The sequence below is a fragment of the Corvus moneduloides genome, chromosome 15 (genome assembly GCF_009650955.1).
Source record: "Corvus moneduloides isolate bCorMon1 chromosome 15, bCorMon1.pri, whole genome shotgun sequence".
NCBI classification, from domain to species: Eukaryota; Metazoa; Chordata; class Aves; order Passeriformes; family Corvidae; genus Corvus; species Corvus moneduloides.
In genome coordinates this window covers 16,618,190-16,638,422 of record NC_045490.1, presented here as the reverse complement: position 1 = coordinate 16,638,422, position 20,233 = coordinate 16,618,190, and the positions used below count along the sequence as shown (strand labels likewise).

Below are 20,233 nucleotides of genomic sequence, written 5' to 3'. Positions count from 1 at the left end.
TATTACCCTATTTAAATAATGTTCAGTCTGATCAATAATATACTAGGAATGCGTGGTTTTTAATCAAATATCTGGGAAGCCAAGCTCTAAATTCACTCTTTACTTCATAATTTCATGTATACCTGATAGCGAAAGTTAACATTTAGTACTGACAGTGGATGACATGGCTACAAATCAAGAAGAGATTTGACAGAACAACTCAACTCCTTCCCATAGTTTCTGTGTTCCTGAAAACTCTGCATATGTCCTTTGACATATGGCTTACTTTGGTTACAAGCTGCACATTAAGTTAGTTTTTTGTTCATACACTTGAAGAGGAAACCTCTTGACTGGATCTTCTGTTGGAGACTGGCCCCCAGTCCAAGCCCATCCTTCACTGTAAGAGGTTACATTGCTCCTCCCCTGCTCTGCTCCTCAACCTTCACAAGAGCTCTGTGTTCCTGTCCACCACTGCTTTAACACACAGCTAAATCCCACAGTAGTGCTCTGATTTCTTTACTTATTCAGTAGTATAACACACAATCATATGCAGGCAGACAGAAAACCCTACAGACTTACTACTGAAGTCATATCTTTTTCTTTTCTTTTTTTGTTTATTAAATAAATTCCCTCCACAGGGCAATGACTGCTTAGATGTCAATAAATACCTGCTTCTGGACTGTCTGCATGGCAGAAACTGGCAGAATTTCAGGACTTCTAAACCTAATTATGCTAACATGTGGCCCTACGATTGCAAGAATTAGTATAGTGCCCTTGAGCCCTGACGCTTACTCTGGTATTTGGCATAGTTTTTCCTTCCTCAGCCACTGCCAAGAGATCCTAAAAAGCCAGAAGCTGCTGTGTGCCTGAAGCACAGCAATCCCCTGGTTCCACCAGCACATCACTCCCAAAGCAGCTGTGGATGCAAAGAATTCCTAACCACCACTCTGCTCTGAGCAGGACCTGGACACTGCTGCCTGAACTATCTCACACTTAGTTCTAAATCCTCGCTGATGCAAAGATGGCAAGATGCAAAATTTATTTTAGGTCACCTTAGCTATATTCAAGGTAGCAAAAAGCTTCCTATATTGCACTGAGATACAGCAGATAACTGGCAGTAAGGTATAATTATTTGCAACATTCTGCCTTCCTAACAGACTTCACTGTTGGAAGTCTTAAACACGGACGCCAGGAGGCTTCCTCATTGAAATGCAATGCAGTGATTCTGCCCAGTTTAACCAACTGTCACTTCCTCAAGCAGGCAGAACTTGATCCTCAGCTACTACACACTTGCAATCCTTGCAGCACCATGCACACCATCAGTCCAGCCAAACCAAACCATTTGGGTGCCCACCTGCTGCAGATCTTCAAAACTTATGGCATTTTGATGGTATTTTTCACACTGGAGGATGGAAACGCATATTTTATTTTAAGATGAAATTAATTCTGACTTCAGCACCCTCTATAGCCCTAATAATGGCCACCAGACAGCATTAACTCAAGCTTTAAGGGAAGACATCTAGGACAAGCCAAAATAAGAAGCTGAGACAATACAGTGCCTTTGTCTACACACATCCTGTCTTTTCACCTAGAATAATCATAAATTTCAAAGATTATATATATCTATATATATATTTAGATCTAATCTCTTTTTCAGCTGCATTAGATAATCAAAATCAGGACAGAGAAAATGAAAGTTGTCCCAAAGCATCCCCATTACCTTTCCAATGTGCTTTTTCCCTTGTATTTATATGAAGTGCACACCAGTGTTTGTTTTGTATGATCTAAACCCAGTAAGTTGTCTCCAAACACAATTCCCTTGCCTCTCTGCACTGTAGGACTCACCACAGTATCCTGTCTCTTGTCACTGCTCCAGCCCTGAGGAATATGGTAGTTACTGCAATCAGGAAGAGGAAGAAAGCAGAACACCTCTGCCACATTTGGAAATAAATCCATTCTCTAAACCCCTGGGTGACGTGCTCTCCTGCTAATTCTGCTGGGATAGAAAGAACACCTGAGAAGAATTTTCTGTGTGTTTGGGTAACGGATAGGAAGGGAAGGGAAAGTGAGAGTGTTACCCAAATCAGGCAGGAGTTTACACTGTCTGCACCTTTTCCACTGAGACTCAAGAAGGAGATGAGATTCCAGTCAGCAGTAATTATTTCCTTTCTAGACAAATCAATACTTCCAAGAGCAGAGCAGAAACAGAGTCATCAGGAGCATCTTATGACAATCACTGGTATTTTTTAATTCTTCCTTTTGAGTTCTCTGGTTTAGGCAATTCCAAGATCAGCTACATAGAGGCTTTCCCCACACACAATTCTTCTTCACAAATATTTATGGTTATATTAATCACTAGGATAGTTTCTCTGAGTTTTTTTTTCCCAATGTCTCGTTATTTAAAAGTTCCGGAAGAAAATCTGTATTTTCAAAGTAAAGGTCCAACTTTTCAGTTCTTTAACAAGCCCCCCTCATCCATGTCAACAGTGAATATTTAACAGAAATCTAAATATTATTCTAAACAAAATGATCTAGAGAAAGCTTTTAATGTAAAAAAATCCAGGCCCTAACACTTTGCTGATTTTCAAGACTGAACTCCTATTCCAGCAGTCACCAACTACCTGCCCCAAATAACCTTCCTGAAAACTCAACTAGCCCTTTACTTTAAAGCAAACACCTAAAAAGGGAAGACCTTAGAGGAAACTAACAGATTTAAGAGGGCTGCTATCAATGAGACAAGCTGCTGCATTTGGGAAGGTTGGGATATTATTTTTTTAAAACCAGTTTTAGAAAACCCAACAGAAGGGAAAATATAGGACAAGAATGCCCCATCTAGTCCATACAGTGAGTCTGTCTAGATCTTTGAAGAGACTGAGATGCCTTGAAGCCATGCTTGTCCTTAGCATGTGTCCTGAGGCTGCAGCTTACAAGCATCAAAGGCCAACCTCACCTGATGCCTGCCCGGCTCTATGCCCTCCAAAACTGTCTTCTTAAAGTCCTCCTGTTTGTCCTGCAGAAGGAAAAAGAAGAACTCACGGCTCTTGTTCTACAAACAAATGTTCCTGGTCATGAAGACCCGGAACGTGAACTTAAATGGGATGAGATCCACCAGCTGGAAACTGGCTTGCTGGCATGAGGCAAGCAAGAACAATGGTAAGACCAAGCAATGAAGCTCTCATGAGTTCAGACTCCTACCATGAACCATCCAGATCCACAAAGAGAGCACAAAGGTCAGACACAGCATCTTGTTACAGACAAGATGGATTTTTTGTTCACTACTGGCAAAACAAAGAATTTCATTGTACTTTGCACTATCCAGAGACTTCAACAGCCAAAAAGTGTTGACTACAAAAATGAGCTTCACATGTCCTACCACGCTTTATCTGTACAAGACTAAGAGCCAAGTCTAAAAAATCCAGAAACCCCTGACCTTCCCCTGATGGTGCAAAAACCAGTAAGGAAAAACAACAGCACCTCGGATTCCTCACTGTAACAGCAACACAGCAACCTCCAGAGTTGTTGAATTCAAATCCAAGAAGACTGGCTGCTTTTGTAGATGTTTAAATGGTGCCTCATACACAATGCATCAAACCCACAGTGTGTCACACACATCAAGGAAAGTGAGTTTTTAATTTAGGAGCTATGTTACTGTGAGGGATGATATCCCCTGAAGGCAAAACAACGATCCCTGCCATGACAGAAACATGTCTGTAAAAGCATTGTGTCATAGGAGAAGAATTAAGAGGTAGTCTGGCATGCATGTTTGGGGGTTTTTTTGCAATTAGAGTTGTGTGGATGCCAGGTAGCCAGTTTTAGTCTTCTAAGCAAAGCAAGACGTGGAATCTTACCAAGTACTGAAGAGTTTTGTGGAGACCCTGACAGTGTAAAATGAGAAAAATACAAGGATGAAGCTCTCCTCGTGGGTTCTCTTCCATTTCTCAATTTCTGCATAAAAGCTCCCATATATCTTGTAGGAGAAAGGTAAACTTCATCACTAGATCAACTCCTATGTAGCAGAGCCTCATGTACAGCTGCAAGAGGATCCAGGTTAAAAAATCCCAATTTAAAACTCTTTTCTGTATTTCCCAGCTGAGAAAAGCTGAGATGATCTCACTGTCCAGAAAAGAACATCTCTCTTTCATTTTCAGCTCCACTGAAACAGACAAAGACGCAACCACCCTGTCAAGAGCAGTGCTGCCTTCAAAAGGGACACCAGAATCTCCTTTAATCCCGGTGTGATTCTACATCAAATGGGAACAGGCATCCAAAAAGGTCCTTTTAGTTTATTGAAAGGTAAGCAGCTTAAAAGCAGGATATCACCTCTCATTAAATATCACCAATACTCATTGTGAGATTTACAGTCCTTAACCTGGTTCCTGTGGGAACATACATGTACCTCCCAAGTCTTACCTTACAGAACCTTTGAGATGAAGGTAACTACTGGGAAAGACACAAAGAAAAAATAGGAAAGAAAAAAAAAAAAGAAATCTTATAGGAAAAATGATCCTCTCACCTTTGAAATCAGACAATCCTTGCTACACTGGTAAATAGATGTATTACTGAAGTGATGGATATTTTTTCCTGAAGTTACTAAACCCTACATCTGCTTTCAAACAATGCTTTAATCAATTCATATTTCAGAGTTTCAATCTCCAAAATTTTACTTACACAGATCAGAAAATCTAGGTGTTCTGTCCCCATAAAGGTTGCAAACAAGTAAAATTTAAGTTTGATCCAGTGGTAAGAGCTCAAGCTGAGACACTGGAAGTTCCTGCTCCTGAAGGGGATGGGGGAACTAGAATGTAACTATGGCACAGATGGGAGCACAGGTTGAAGGCTTCAGATGTGCCTCAGATTCAGTCATTCATACACTTGGCAAAAGCAAGCTGATTTCAAAATGCATACATTAACAAGAAAAGGTGCAGGCCTGCCAGCTAGTTTTGCTACAGATTTTGACAGGCCAACTTTGTAAGGACATGGAAAAGATCCCTTAAAGAAGGGCATCAGAAAAGCACAGAAGAATTGTTAACAAGCCAGACTTCATGAACAATTAGTCACAAATTCATCAAAGTACCATAGAGGATTGAGCAGTTCGCCAGCAGACAGATGAGCACTCTGACACTGCTCATTTCTAGTACAACTTGTCACTGCAGAGCTTTATGAAAAAATTAACCACAAACTGAAGAAAGTTCATCCCAGCCATCATTTTTAAAAATTCTCCTGGTAGTTACAAAGCCACATTGCTTAACATATCTAACAGAGCTCTCAAGATCTTCAGAGGTTCCTGAACTGAATTACATATTTGATATCTAGTCCAGAGGATCAGTCCCTGAAAAGCATCAGTTCCCATTCTCACTTGCTGTTTCATGCTGAGATGTGGTGGCAATGATCACTCCCAGTTCAGACAACTCTACTGGGGACTAAAATCACTTTACATAAAACAATCACAGAATGGTCTGGGTTGGACAGAACCTTCAAAGACCATCCCATCCAACATCCCTGCCATGGACCAGGACACCTTCCACTAGACCAGGCTGCTCTTGTTTTATTTTACTGTTTAAGACATAACCAGTCTCTTTCTCAAAAAGAACTGCTTTCCAACAGGGTAAGATGTTGCATGTCCAGCTCCTCAGTGACTCTGAATTAAACCTCCGGGATAATGAAAGTTTCTGGAAAACAATGAAGCATCAGTGAAAGCAATCCCAGGAAAGACAGAAGCCACAGGATGAAAAAGGAAGGAAAGAAAAGCAACAGCAGATGTACTTCCTTTTGCTGTGCCGAAGCACCAGCAGTAGAGCAAAATTAACTGGACAAATGTAGACAGACCAGCTACATGTCTGAGTCCAGATCTTCATTCAATTCCTAGCTTGCGGGGACAACTCGATGGAAACAGCTAAACTCATTTGAATGAAAATTGAAATCTAGAAGAACAGTCTCCCATGGTACTGCCAAAGAAGCTTTTTCATACCCAGCAGTAAGGTAACACCCTTCAGAACCCTCCCTCAGCCCATGACAAACATAACAAATCTATTCAAAACACCTCCCAACTTCGAATAAAGCAAAGCAACACAAGGGTTTGAACAGAAACTGCTTCAAACCAGAGGCACCTGCCATCAGCATTGCTACCATTCTGCAGGCATTTCCCAATTAACTTATAATCAGAATTCAAAACTGGCAGATTTACATAGCAGGAATTCCTTTCAAAGCAATTTTCCTTGCCTGTTCCACATTTTCATTGGCAGTGCAAGAAAATGCAGCGAAATAAAACTTTACTTTAGAAAGGACTGAGATTGTCCTCTGCAATACTGAGAAGTTGATGCTGGTGGCCACAAGCACTGCTCACCTTAGTGATGGGGGGGGGGAAAATGACACAACTTCAAAAATTTGAAGTGTCATTTAAGCAGCAACTCTTGCATGTTTTAAAGTTTATGCACAGCAATTTTTTTTTTTTTGTCATTTCAGGCTTTGCTCCCTGCAATGAGATACTCCATGGGTTTTACCTTTATATAACCAAGTACTTCAATATTTCTTTTTAAATACCCAGTAGATCCTCCCAAACCTATGCTGCCTCTAGGAGAGTGGCTCATGTTTGGTACCCAACACTGAATTGAGCTAAGTGCAGTAGGCATGCCAAAAATCCCATAACCCTCCCCATTAATATGACTTTCCTCCCTGATAAGAGCAAATAAAGCAGAACATTACTGACATTACTGCAGAAGAATTAATAAGACCTAAAAAAAAAAGTAACATCTCAAAGAATGGAAATATATTCCCAATTACAGCATTAGTTTATTTGTATTTCTAAATAAAAAAAAAACCAAACTACATTAATGACTGAAATTAAAGTAACTTCATTAGTATGTTGATTTATCAGGTTCAATGAGAAACTTTTCTGGCATCCTTGGTTTTTTAAAAGGAACAAAAATTCCAGAAAATCCAACCAAAATCCCAACCCACATCCAAAGCAAAATAGAACACAGAAGCAGTGAGTACATATGGGGGGGAAAAAAGGAGAATACTCCTCCTAGGCAACCAAAATAACAATCTTTCCTGCTTGAGCCTTGTTTGACATAAGGCTCCTAAACACTTTTGGAAGACTAAAGTATCAATTGCTTTTAGTAATTAAATGTCAAATGTTACATCCCTGTAGCTGGTGAAAAGGCAGTTCTGGGTTTCCTGATACATAATAATGAAAAAAGACAATTATGTAAACAACTTAGTTTACATTACAGAAGACAAACATGGGGAAAGCAATGTGCTAAACCCAAGAGTTAGAAAGATCAGATTATGTTGATCATTTAAAAGACATTGCTTTGTTTGGGGTTTTTGTGTAGTAGTTTGCAAAAGTTAACAGACTAACAGTGTTCACAGACCAACACTGACACAGAGAAGCAGTAGTTCCTAATACCAAAACATTTTAAATTCAGAGCAGATTACCCATAAGGACTTTCATTTGGTAGACCAAAGAGAATACGCAGGCTTTTTATTAAAGCTTCTTTCATGCCTCTTTTCAGAGCCATACATAAATGTCTATCCCTAAGCTCATCACTCTGTTCTCTAAGCACACAGGCTTTGCCTTACAGTTTGAAACCAAAGCACTTTGCCCACAAGATGCAGCAGAAGCCTTACCAGATCAGCACCAGCCTGAAGCAACACATCTGCCACATCTGTGTGTCCATTTTCACAGGCGTAGGTCAAAGCTGTATCTCCCGTTGCTGTAGTGGCATGAACATTAGCTCCTACAAAAAACCCATTTTTTTCTTATTGCACATGTCGTTATAAAGTATTTCACATCAGATAAACTTAAGAATCTGACAACAGCTATATCCTACTGACCAACAGCCTCCACAGTCCAAGGGCATTGCTCTCATAGTGAAAATACTCGAAGGAGAGGGGGTAAGCCAAGGCTTGGAAAAAGCATGACTGACAATCTAAGCAGTTAAACCTACACGCTCACTTATTCCTACAGTCCCTCTACAGCAAGAAAGATTTCAGTTGTTACAGCAAGTAAAAGGGAATCCAGACAGTTGCGCAGACTGTCCATTTGACCTGGAGCTGTATGCCAAGGGAAGCCAGACAAAATGCACATTACTGAATTAGTATTAATACAACAAACCCATACACTTCTACAAACTTCCCCTCTTTCCTGCTCTTTAAAATCCTTTGCTTTAAAACCATTTCGTTGAAATAATTTTTATATAAAGCTTCATATACACTAGCTCTGTGAAAACTAACCATGACTCTTGATACGTAACACACAATTCTTAAAAAGAGAAATGCCAATGTGATTCGCCATTTTCTTATTTTTAAGGTGTGAGGTATAATTAGAGACTCCCTGACGCCAAAACAAGGCTCCTTAATCAACTTTCTACACTATCAGCAGTGAAGTGCAAGCAGTGAATGTTCCAAGGGAGCTGGTGACAGGTGTCACATGCACCAAGTGGCACAGTTGTTACTGTCCCTCGATGAGCACGGAGCTTTACTTTCTAAAATTACAAATCCACCCAATTTTATGCTTATTCTTAGAAAAGAGCATACAAATAAATCATCTTCCACAACAAGGAAGATATCCCAAATACAGCTTCTTTTTCTTTATTATTTTAAGCAGAACACTTTAGACTCTACCAACTTTATAAACTGAAAGATGAACATTGAAGCATCATTTCATCCCAAACTCCAGCAAGATTTAATTTTTACTACTGTATAATGTAGTAGTAAAGCTCATTCATCACAGAAGTTCAGCACATTCCAGAATCTGTCTTGCACACCACTTCCAGCACACCATTCCTAAAGAACTGGTTATTCAGGGAGACCGAATGCAGATAACCAGGCTTAGTCAAAGCTGCAGTAGCAAGCAAAACCAAGCATTATCTGTATGAAAATTTTGTCCTAGATGCAGATAGCTGGAAACAATGTTTCTAATGAATGTGGATGCTTTCTAGATATGGAACAGGATCCAGTGCTCCAGGAGGCACTTTCCTCTGTTAACAGTATCAAACAATACTGAGGTGCAACATACGCTTTTTCCTTCTTGCTAAGTTATCTGAGAATATTGTTTCTTGTTACACCACTGCCACTGTCAAAAGCCCAGGTATCTTCCAAATCATACAGAACACATCAAGTCTATGGTATCTGTGGGCTTAATCACTTGCTCTGAACACATACCTGCTGCCAGCAAGTATTTCACCAGTTCAAGATGACCCTCTTGAGCAGCTTCCATCAAAGGTGTTGAGCAACCAAGCTCTATATCAGCTCCTGCCTTAATAAGGAAGTCAGCGACTTCAGAAAAGCCTCCACAGCACGCCAGGGTAAGGGCTGTTTCCTGCGTTTCTTCTGTCTGTGCATTTATATTTGCCCCTGGGAAACAAAACAGCCATTACTGACCTGGCCACACACCGGCTGGGAAGGTGAATGCTCATCACCCTCACACAGTTTGGGTGTTTGAGCTCTGCTTGGTGGGTACTGAGCAGTGCCAGCCCCACGCTCCACCAGAGCAATCTGCACAGGACACCTGGTCATGGATCACACTGTGTCCCTCCATCACCATGGGATCTCACCTTGTGCCAGCAGCAAGGCCACCATCTCTTCGTGGCCTTCCCGGGCAGCTTCCATCAGAGGTGTGTAACCTTCATCATTAACCTCCTCCAGGTTGGCTCCCCGTTCGATCAGCAGCGCTGCCAACTCCACGTGCCCGCCGCAAGCAGCCAGAGTGAGTGGGGATTCGAAGGAATCCGCGGGCATGTTCACCTGGGCACCGCTGTCCAACAGCAAGCGTGCCACCTCCACGTGGCCATCCTGCAAGCAAAGGGCAACCCAGGAGTCAGACAGAATTGAAGTCACTTGATGCTGTAGCTGCAACCACTATCATACTAGGTCTGAAAATGATCCTACAAAGACAGGGCCTTTTTACCTATGATGGTTTAATTATGACAGTTGTGGTAATACTTGGACCTAACCAACATTTAGGTTTCCACCTACATCTAAGTGAGGTTTAAATGCATGAGGAAAAAAGAGCTAGATATTATGTTGGTGTTTCTATTTCTTGAGGGAAAAAGAATTATGGCATAAGACTTAAAATACCCAGCACAATCTTTGGGATACAACAGTACTAGAGATAGCCAACAAGTGTCATAAGTAATAAACCCACTCCATGACTAGACCTCAAAACAAGCATCAGAAAAAAAGATTTTCTTATTCTTTGTAGTAGTAGTTGATTCATGACTTCTACACACAAAAAACCAAAAAGCCCCAATTGACAACTTCTAGACCCTGGGAAAGACACCTGCAGAGAAACTGAAGTGGGTAACAATTAGGCAGGTAACAGGAAGAGAGGACTTGGAAAAACTCTTCAAGGTGACATGAAAATGGGGTGAAGCCATAGAATAAGAGAATTAGGATTGCCAGAGCAGTCTGAGTCCTTACCAATCAAAGCACATAGATGCATCCGTCAGCTTCTGAAGAAAGTATTGTTAAACTTCTCAGTTACTTGAAATAGACCAAGTACCTAAAATCCACATTTCACCCAGGCTGTAGTTGGTAGAGTCACAACATTGGCAAAACGGGAAAGCTTAAGGTGACCATGAAGCAGGTTGTATGTAACCTGAGATGGACAGCAATCAGGGGTGCACATTAAACAGGCTGTTGTTCTCAGAGAGGTTGGCTAAAAGGCAACAGCCACCTCATTAGAGGCATTACCCTAAGTGTGGCACTGTCCCGACCAAAACAAACTCCGAGGCACTTACAACAGAATTGGTGATCAGAGACCAAACATCTCAGCAACCTGTACCTGCTGCATTCCTTAGATGGAAAGAGATGAAGACTGGGAACAGTCACAACAATTTGTGGAACAGCTCCCTTGTGCAAGAGTGCAGCCAAATGATAACAAGAAACAAATTCCTTGCTATGGAGTTGGGACTTCAAAGGCTCATCTTCCTTCCTTTTGCTTTCAAATGTCAATACACTCTTATGTCAGAACACCTAGTCTGAAACACCTAAGAGCTGAAAACACGCAGGCAAACATCACAACTCTCTCCTCCAAGTGAGGTGCTTCACAGCCTCCAAGTCAAGCCAGCCCTCGGATTGTTTCACCAAGAAACTAAGAAAAAGTAAATAAAAAACCCAACCTAAACAGAACAGTGGACTGATTAACCTTTAGTGTGCAGTCATGCTGCAATTTCCTTTAGGTGACAGCATACACCCACTGTCCTTCTGAATTCCTTACTGGCACCAGGCTCTCCTACAAGGAAGTCTATTCAAGGATACTATTACCAGCTCACTATCAGAAGACTTGGACACAGCTCCCCACGTTACAACCTGACCTTGGTCGCTTGCATCATCACCTCACAACTGCACTGGAAGAACACTTGATCCTCCAGCTCCCAGCAGACTGGAGGAACACTGCAGCCTATCTTCTAAGGATTACAGGCTACTGGGAGAAAATTCATTTTCTCTCTTTTTGCTGTGCTTCCTATGGAAACAAGGTCCCTGTTCTTTCCTCAAAGAAGTTCCCCAGCTTGAAGAAAAGAGAAAAGGTCACCCAACAACAGAAATGGTTGCAGATATGCTTTCACACAACAGCACACTCTTTATTAAGATGATGCTCTTGGATAGGGAAGTTTTTCCTCAATGGCTGCTTTGAAATTATGTGGACAGTTGCTAGAGAACTAAGGACTACATTATTTTTCAAAATAAAATGGTCGAAAGAAAAACCTCACAACCTCATTTACAGAAACCTAGAAGAGAGCGAGTCATCTCTCCATGTAAAACACTTCCTGCAGTGATGAACAGACAATTGTAAGGCATGAATCAATGTCTCGGGGTAACTTCCAGCTCAGTGCACTTCTGGAAGGCTCATTCCACAATATTCGGAGAGACTTTATTTATAAAAACAAAGGTGGAAAACACACTATAAAAAAAAACCAAAACGAACCCCCAAACCAGTGTACTGCGCTGCAGATTAGTCACCCCTACACTTCACACAGGGAGCATTTAAAACAACACATCAGTCCCCAAAAATTAGAGTATTTTTTTCCTTTTGAGCAGTCAGAGTGAGAAGCTGGTGGGAGCTACAGCAAGCACTTTCTTACAATAACAACACACACATTCTCTTGCAGCCCCCAAAACAGCTTGTTACCCAAGGCTCACTCTATTTTATCACCTCCTGCATTCCTCTCTCCCTGAAGAGGGAGAAGTACAAACAAAGGTATTTACCATGCAGGCCTCCATCAGCGCCGTGTGCATCTCATCTGTTTTGTGTTCTTGATCAGCTCCAGCTTCAAGCAAAAAACGAACCATATCTAAATGGCCTTCAAATGAAACAGATCAAAATAAATAAGCATTTCACAACATCAACTTGTAGTAGTACAGACAATACACTTAATGAAATCATTCAGATTTTCACAGTTTGCTATGACAATCTTCACAAGTTATAATTGGCAAACCTTGGCTTTTAAAGTACTCTTTAGAAAAATACCAATGTGAACAAGTCAGCAGCCTTCAGACAGCCTTTCCCAAAGATTCTGCTCAGCTGTGAGATGAAGACACACCTGTCTAATTCAAGTTTACACAAGAACCTTTCCTTGTGACTTCAAGCTACAAAACTCTGCTTATTCCTACTGGACTGTATAGTGACAGATCATTTAAGAGTTCCAAGGCAGCATACAGCTGGGGGAATTATGTTTTAGGGATGGGTCCATGTAGATCTGAACTCAACTTTAAGCTATTTGATAACACCCACAGACATAATTCTGATACATGCATTATATCATATTATCTGACACTATTTTTAAAGCTTCTACTGAGCTTTACCTAAACTTGATTTCAACTCTATTACAGTCTGTCATTTTAGAATTTGCCCCTTCTAAGCTTTTAGCCTCCTAATGAGCATTCTCCTCCAAGGCAAGACTTAGTCCTACATAAACTGACAAGAAAACAATCAACCATGTTGTCAAAGATAATACAGGACATCCCTAGTCAATCAAGGCACATGACTCAATTCAGTTTTAGGTCACAAGAAACAAGAACGACCCTTCAGCATATTCAGGGATACTATTACTGGAATTTCCCTGTAAGGAACTACCATATGCTGCAGGAAACCCATGACAAATCCAGATGCAAGTCCTCAGATAGGTTATACATAACGTGTATCCTCCAATCCTAACCATAGAGGCAACCTCTAAAGTTACTATGACAATAATCCACATCCTTTGTTTCTATTTGTAGAAAAACAATGGTTGGAAAACCAACTACAGAAGCACAGTGGATTACCATTACACTGCTACTTTACACAGAAGTTTAAATAGCAAAAAAAATTAAGTCAGAAGTCCCTAAAAGTTCATAATACTTAAGAATTCATAGACATTCTCTCGAATTACACTGAAGGAAAAGAATCCAGTAATAATGGAGGCATTGTCACCCCATCAGGTATTACAGAAACACACATTCCAAATCTGCATTTTTTGAAGAACCAACAGAGATGTGTCCAGAATTCACAGACAGCTGGTGAGGGAACCGGGAACGAAATAGGGAATGTGGTAGTGTGGGAAGGAGAGAATGGTGGTGTGTCAAAGCATAAGTGTGGACATAGCCAGTTACAAGTTTTCATCTGCAACATGTCAAACACATCCACCACATCTGGACACAAACATAGACTTAAAACCACTATACCACAGAGGAGCACTTCCTGACATTGAGTTTAAAACCAAAACCCAGTACTACAAAACTCTTAGGAAGATATTCGAAGTATTGGTGAAAGTTTTAGTCAGATAAATCCTAGCAAATAAATTTAAACAAAAATACAAACCAAGGCAAGAGACAATACCTTTATAGCATGCGAGTGTAAGTGCACTTTCTTTGAACTCGTTGGAGTGAGTGTTGATTCCTGCACCATATTCCAGCAATACTCTTGCAACCTCGACATGCCCTGCACTGGCTGCTTCCATCAGGGGGGTATGTCCGTTCTCATTGTGGTCTTCTATGTTAGCACCAGCTTTCAGTAGCACCTTCACAACGTCCACGAAGCCCCCGGCACAGGCATACGTGAGAGCAGTGTTCCCTGCAGAGGAGAGTTTGCATGAGAGCCCCTCCCATCACCCTCTCCTAATTTGGGGAAGGAGATCAGTGTTAACAGCTCAGAACAAAACCAGGTACATCACCAGCAGCAGCCTTTCACCTCACAGCAACGTCACTCCAGCCCATCATTCCAGGCTGGGTATAAAATCCCAACATAACTGTAACATGTAAGTTTTAATGCTAAGCCAGTATTAAAAATCAGGATTTTTTTTTAGTTTGAATATTACGTTTCCTACTTTAGCACACAAAAATAGATCAAATAAAGACACACAAAGAGATCAATGAGTAATTTTTACAGTAGAGTTGGGGGGGTTGGTTTCTTTGTTTTGTCTTTCTTTTTTTTGCCTAAGACTGTATCCTGTAATTTCCTGAAAAACTTCTACTGGCTGGCTGAGAACAAATTTATAATTTAAAACTCTGGTACTGTAAGTGACAGACACTCACATATGGCTCATGTTTTAAATGCTACAGTCAATTTTAAGGTAAGTTTGCTTAACATGGCTAAACAGCAAGATGAAAGAATATCTCATAGTTCGGACACACAGCTTGTTTGAAAATTTGAACAAAGTTTAAATTCTATCTTAATAAACAGAATCCAACTGCAGGTAAATGCTCTCAGTGAGGTTAGTTAAGCTGTGATCAAGAACCAGCAACATAGAGAACATTCAATGCACTCAAAGAATTTTAACTCCTCTTCGGTAAAAAGAAACAGAAATAACCGGTCTTGATGGGATGCATCCCACGGTCATCTTACTGGGTAATTTTGGATTATACCAATGAGAAAAGATAAGCTTCATGTATTTTTCTTGCCCTCTAACACCAGAGTGGTTTTCACAGGAACAGTGCTTTCTATCAGAATTTATATTAAAACCCATCTTTAATAATGGCCAGTTAAGACTCCAAACACATTCGCTGTGGATCTGGTCTATTCCTAACAGTTCCTGTCACGTTTTCTTGTGAATGAAAGTGTTAGACAAAAACACAGATGTTCAGAAGAGCTGTGTGCCTTATGTGCCAGCCTTACTAACTGTGCTCTTGCTCCCCAGTTACCTGTGGAGGACTGTGCATTGACATCTGCACAATGGACAAGGAGGAGTTTAACGATATCCACGTAGCCTCCACTGGCAGCTGCCATCAAGGGAGTGATGTCGCCTTTATTCCCTCGATCTTCAACGTTGGCGTGCATGGCTAGTAGCACCTAGGGGAACGTTCACTACAGTGAGTAAATTGTAACACAAACCATTTGGTTTTAGTTCAGCGGGGTTTGTGAGACTGGCTCCCCAGCCAGCTGCGACAGCCCCTCGCAGCCCAGCCCCACTGTGAAGCCCAGTGCTAACCCAGGATCATTTACAGTTCCTGCCTGCACTGGGCTCTGCTGTGGCAAGTCCTGGGTTCCTGCTTTTGCTCATATCTGCAAGTTCCAGTGAAATACTGACATTTTCAAAAGTCACAGGGCAACGCACTGACGAGAATGACAGCACACAAACTGTCACCTGCAATAATGACCAGGGCAACCACAGGTCAAGCTCGTGAGAAGTTCTCTCCCTGTCCTCGGTCTGGGCACTAAAACATGAAGTTGGGCATTTCTGAGAACTATCACCTAAACATTTCAAAGCAGCTGCTCTTAGATACAGGAGCAATATAGCTCAAAATTAACAGAAATTAATGCACTGTTGATACAAATGTGATTTAACAAAAGGACTGTGCAACTGAGACATGAGTTTTTAGAACGTAACCAATTGCAGAATTTGGGTTTGCTGCTCTGTTAGATCCTCTTGCGTGGCAGAGCAGCTGGACTGCATCTAGAACAATGCCAGAAAAGTAGATACATCACAAAACATAGGATTCATTCCTCAGACAAGTCCCTTCGATCTAAAGGCATATATGACTGCATTCTCCATTAAAGAAACCCAAGCAATAACTGGAAACCCACAATAAGTTGTATTCACTGATATTCTGTTGAAATAATAAAATTATAATAACCATAATAGCTAAAACGTTTACCTATTAAAGAAGCCCCTCAGACAATGCTTCACAAATGTTTAGTTCTAACCATATTTGTTACTTACTTGTGCCAATTCATAATATCCTGCTGAGCAGGCCAAGCAAAGCAGACTCTCCCCTTCTTCAGTATGTTCATTTACGCTCCGTCCTTCATCCAGCAGCTTCCGGACAGCATTTACATCCCCATCAGAGCATGCTTCTGCCAAACTGCGACTGCAAAATCAGTTACCATACAGTGAGCTCAAAATACACCTGCAATAGGTGGGCAGCTTTCCTAGGCATGGAGGAAGCCTTTAAGTAAAGGCTCTTGACTTCAGTGCTAAGCTTTACTTGAAAATACACCTTATAGATTTTTTTTTCAAAAGTATATATATATATATATATATACAGACACATTATTTCCACAGATGAAATGGAGATAGACACCTTCCTTATTGTTTAAATTAGCTTGTTCTCATCAGTTGCTAACTCATAATACGTTCTCAATACAGACCAGATGCAGAGAGGAGTGCTCAAAGCTGGTTTTTGTGGTGTTTGCAAGACAGGAGCAAAGCTCCCTGATGCTATTCCCACTTCAGGGAATGCCAGACACACAGAGGCTGTGACCATGACAAACTGCTGACTGCAGGTGCCAAGACAAATTCCTAGTACAGACAAAACCAAAAAGTCAGCAGCCAAGTATCACAGAGACCACTAATACGAATGCTGCAACCAGACAAACTTCTGTAATTAAGAGAACAATCACCCACTCTTCTACAGCTAAGAATTTAACCTTTCTTGAATAAGAACTCAACTGTCTGGTACACAGAAAGAACAGCAGGTTAGAAAGTAACTTTTTTTGTACTTTTCCCTTACCCTGTGAAGCCAATAACCTGATGGGACAGTAGCTACACCTACAGATGCAACACCTTTGCTTCTGCGAGGTACAGCAGCTCTATCACTAAGCACTACCAATAAAATGAACTGGATTTGAAATAAAATTACATTCCATAGCTGGGGAACTGGGAGTGGTCAGTACGTACTTGTCCACCTGTCCGTTGTTGTGATTGTTCTCGGCTCTCATCCGCGTCAGCGCGGCGGCCGCCTCATCCAGCGCGCAGCTGACGGACGACGTCAGTCTCCGGAGAACCTCGGGATCTGCGAAGGCTTTGCCATCGGCAGTGGACAATTTACCAATTCCTTCAGTGCACGTTCGTTCATCAGTCAGGTTAGTATGAAAGTCACACAAAAGAAATGCAAAGACACTGTTTTAGAGTTCGGCCACATGCACTATTAGTTAAAGATCATTTGCAAACATGCCAGGTAATTAGCTACTTAAAACTAAACTATCTGCTAACATTTGCCCGAGACCTGAATAGTTAATTAACTAAAAAAAAGCAGTAAAAACCCTTTCAACTTTCAACTGGCAGCTTTGTTACTTGTCCCAAAGTCTCAACTCATACCTTTGAAGAACTTAAAAAAAAACCCAACACCATCATATTGGGGAAATAAGTATAAACCCCAAAACAAGCCCAAAAACAGAAGTTTGGGAAACAGGCTTGATTTAATATTTTCTGAATATGAAGAATTTTTCAACTTAAAACACTTATTACCCCTTTCCCACCCAAAACAAAGCACACTGAGGTCTAATACATCTTTTTTTTTTTTTTAAGAGTAGGAAAAAACTTTAAAGTTTATTGGTTTAAACCGCCCAGTTCTAGCTACAGCCACAAAAGTTACAAAATGAAATTTCAAATATTTTAAGTATACTTGAAATCAATGCCTCTCCTTCGCAGACATAACATAGTAGATATGCTTAGATTCAAGGAACTTTCTTAACAGTTTCTTTTTTTATAACAGTTTCTTTGCTCAAGTTTTACTTCACACAGGCTTTACTTCTCACAGTTCAGCACAGCCTATTTAACACATGCAATCACTGCAGTGTGGGCAGGGCTTGTATCTTCATGTACAAATGTACAAATGGCACCTCCCAGCCACTCCCAAAAAAACCCAAACATAAATTAATTGATTTTGTGTGCTACAAAAAGCAAATGGTTACTGGTTTATAGATCAGTCACCTTCACCAGTCATGAACCAATGACTTTTCAATTCCTTAACTGTTAAAAAGGGTCAAATTAGATACTAACCTCTGGAAATAAGGCACCTTATCCCTCAGAAGATTTGCTATTCGGTATGTGCATATCTCTGCAGGTTTGATTTACACCACATTTCCCACAACCCAGCTTGTAATTATTACAGAATAAATACCCAAATAGTATTTTAAGTTTGAATGTTGTCTTCAGACAACATATTTCCCCAGTTTGAGAGCATCCAATTTGCTTCTCGATAATGTAAGAATCAATACTTACCAAATTTCTCCACCCTAAACCTCTTTATGCCAGCACACACCAAGCACACTGTGTGACATGACCCTGCATGGCTGGTGGTGCAGTGCTCCAAGTGCCAGCTGGCAGCACTGGAACGTGGTGTTGCTGGAAATGATGGAGAGCCTCTCTCCTGCCATTGAGACGACACCTTCCCTGGGATGCAGCAGTTTGCTTGGCCCATGGAAATGAGCAGTGGAGGTTCAATGAGCTGCTTAAGAGACTTGCACACCTCCTCCCCGGCTCCAACACTCTACATCTGGATCCCTTCAGTATTGTCAAGGGGCTATGAAAACCAATTTATAACTAATTACCCACTCCACAATGAAATCAGAAATCACAGCTCCATCTGTCTGGGTTGGAAGGCTGGCTAGCCCAAAGCAATCTGAGCACAAAAATGAGGGGCCATGGACTCTTTGAGGCCACTGGCCACATGCCCCCTTCCACCTCCAAACTGTCAAGGCCATCACCCTTGTGGCCACTGCTGTTCAATACAGCGAGGTTATAAACAAGCCTCAAGTGCCACAGCTCACGCCTCAGGTACTCGTGTAAATTGAATTTCCTGGTGGTGTATAAGGGTTGGAAGTCCTGACATCACTGCAGCTGGAGCAGGTGGGACAGTGGGGGACAGTCACTGCAAAGCTGGGTCAAGACATCAATTCAGTACCAAACACACCAAAAAAGTGACAGTTTTTATACAGCTCTGCTTCCCCAGGATGCCTCACAGAGTAACTGCTGAGATGTTTACACTACCTATTTCTGGTGGCAGAGCTGGCTTACGCTGCCTTGTAGTGTACATAAAGCACTGCTGAAGGAAAGACAAAGAATTAAGTCTTCACAACTCAGCACTGAGGCCTTATCTGGGACTGCTGCAACCAAAGCTGAACACCAGGGTAAACAACATGGAAAAGTACTTGAGAGAAATCCACAGGACCCCTGAGCTAAGGCTAAAAATGCACAGATTTAGCTTACAAGGAGCATCACAACTGCAGTTTCCGTCCACTTTAAAAGGGTCCAGTTGAAGGAGCTGTTAACAGCTCTACTGTTGACAAGAGAAGTGGAAAACATGAAGTCCAGCCAAAAGAAACCAACCCAAAAAACTACCAAAACACCACCACCAAAACCCCACACAACCCAAAAGCCAAAGTGACCTGGCAGTCTGCAACTACAGTGGATATCTCCATCATTTCAGCCCACCAAGGCAGTAGAACTGACAGGTTGCCTGGACAAGCAGCACCTACACTTGATACCCTCTCTGTTTTAACAGTTTGTTGTGGCATTCATACCTGGGATTTCTGAAGGCAGAAGTCACACCACAGATCTCCAGTGCCTGGTAAAGACAAATGAACTCGCTACACTGACACTACAGCTCTCCCATTCCTAAGTATCTGTTTTCATGGATTACAGCCATTAATGGTGGTCTCTGGAGGACTCACCAACCACAGGTCACCGGCTCTTCCTTCTGGACAGTCAAAGCACACTTACAGCTCACTCCAGTTTCCAACTTTGTTCCAAACACCAAGCTATAACCACACCAAGGCCTTTCAGAGGGGAAGTGGAAGGTGCCTTTTATTTACCTCATCAGCTGGCGCTCAATCCAGGTGCCATCCCCAGCTCTTAATTTCATACTTTTATGTTGCACATGCCAAAACTAATCAACAGCCACAGAAGACATCAGAGCTGACATTTGTTTGGCTGGCTGGATCAAAGGGAGACAGACTACAAGAATTACCACTGCAGACACCCATTCATTCACTCCCCTTTTGCACATCATACTCAATAATTTACTATATAATAACAATTTGAAGTTTTTATTT

General features: G+C 41.4%; 1 protein-coding gene across 12 annotated transcripts in view; it reads right to left on the bottom strand.

Moving 5' to 3' along the window:
• LOC116451723 (ankyrin repeat and KH domain-containing protein 1) overlaps nucleotides 1–20,233 on the bottom strand; it is a 101,193-nt gene that overhangs the window by 49,260 nt on the left and 31,700 nt on the right. For all 12 annotated transcript variants that reach the window (XM_032125390.1, XM_032125396.1, XM_032125397.1 and 9 more), the window contains exons 3-10: nucleotides 17,076–17,232; nucleotides 16,119–16,266; nucleotides 15,100–15,247; nucleotides 13,799–14,032; nucleotides 12,190–12,284; nucleotides 9,537–9,774; nucleotides 9,145–9,336; nucleotides 7,609–7,718 (exon numbers count right to left, since the gene is read on the bottom strand). In XM_032125390.1, the coding sequence (XP_031981281.1) occupies nucleotides 7,609–7,718; nucleotides 9,145–9,336; nucleotides 9,537–9,774; nucleotides 12,190–12,284; nucleotides 13,799–14,032; nucleotides 15,100–15,247; nucleotides 16,119–16,266; nucleotides 17,076–17,232 (1,322 nt within the window). The remainder of the gene's footprint in view (nucleotides 1–7,608; nucleotides 7,719–9,144; nucleotides 9,337–9,536; nucleotides 9,775–12,189; nucleotides 12,285–13,798; nucleotides 14,033–15,099; nucleotides 15,248–16,118; nucleotides 16,267–17,075; nucleotides 17,233–20,233) is intronic.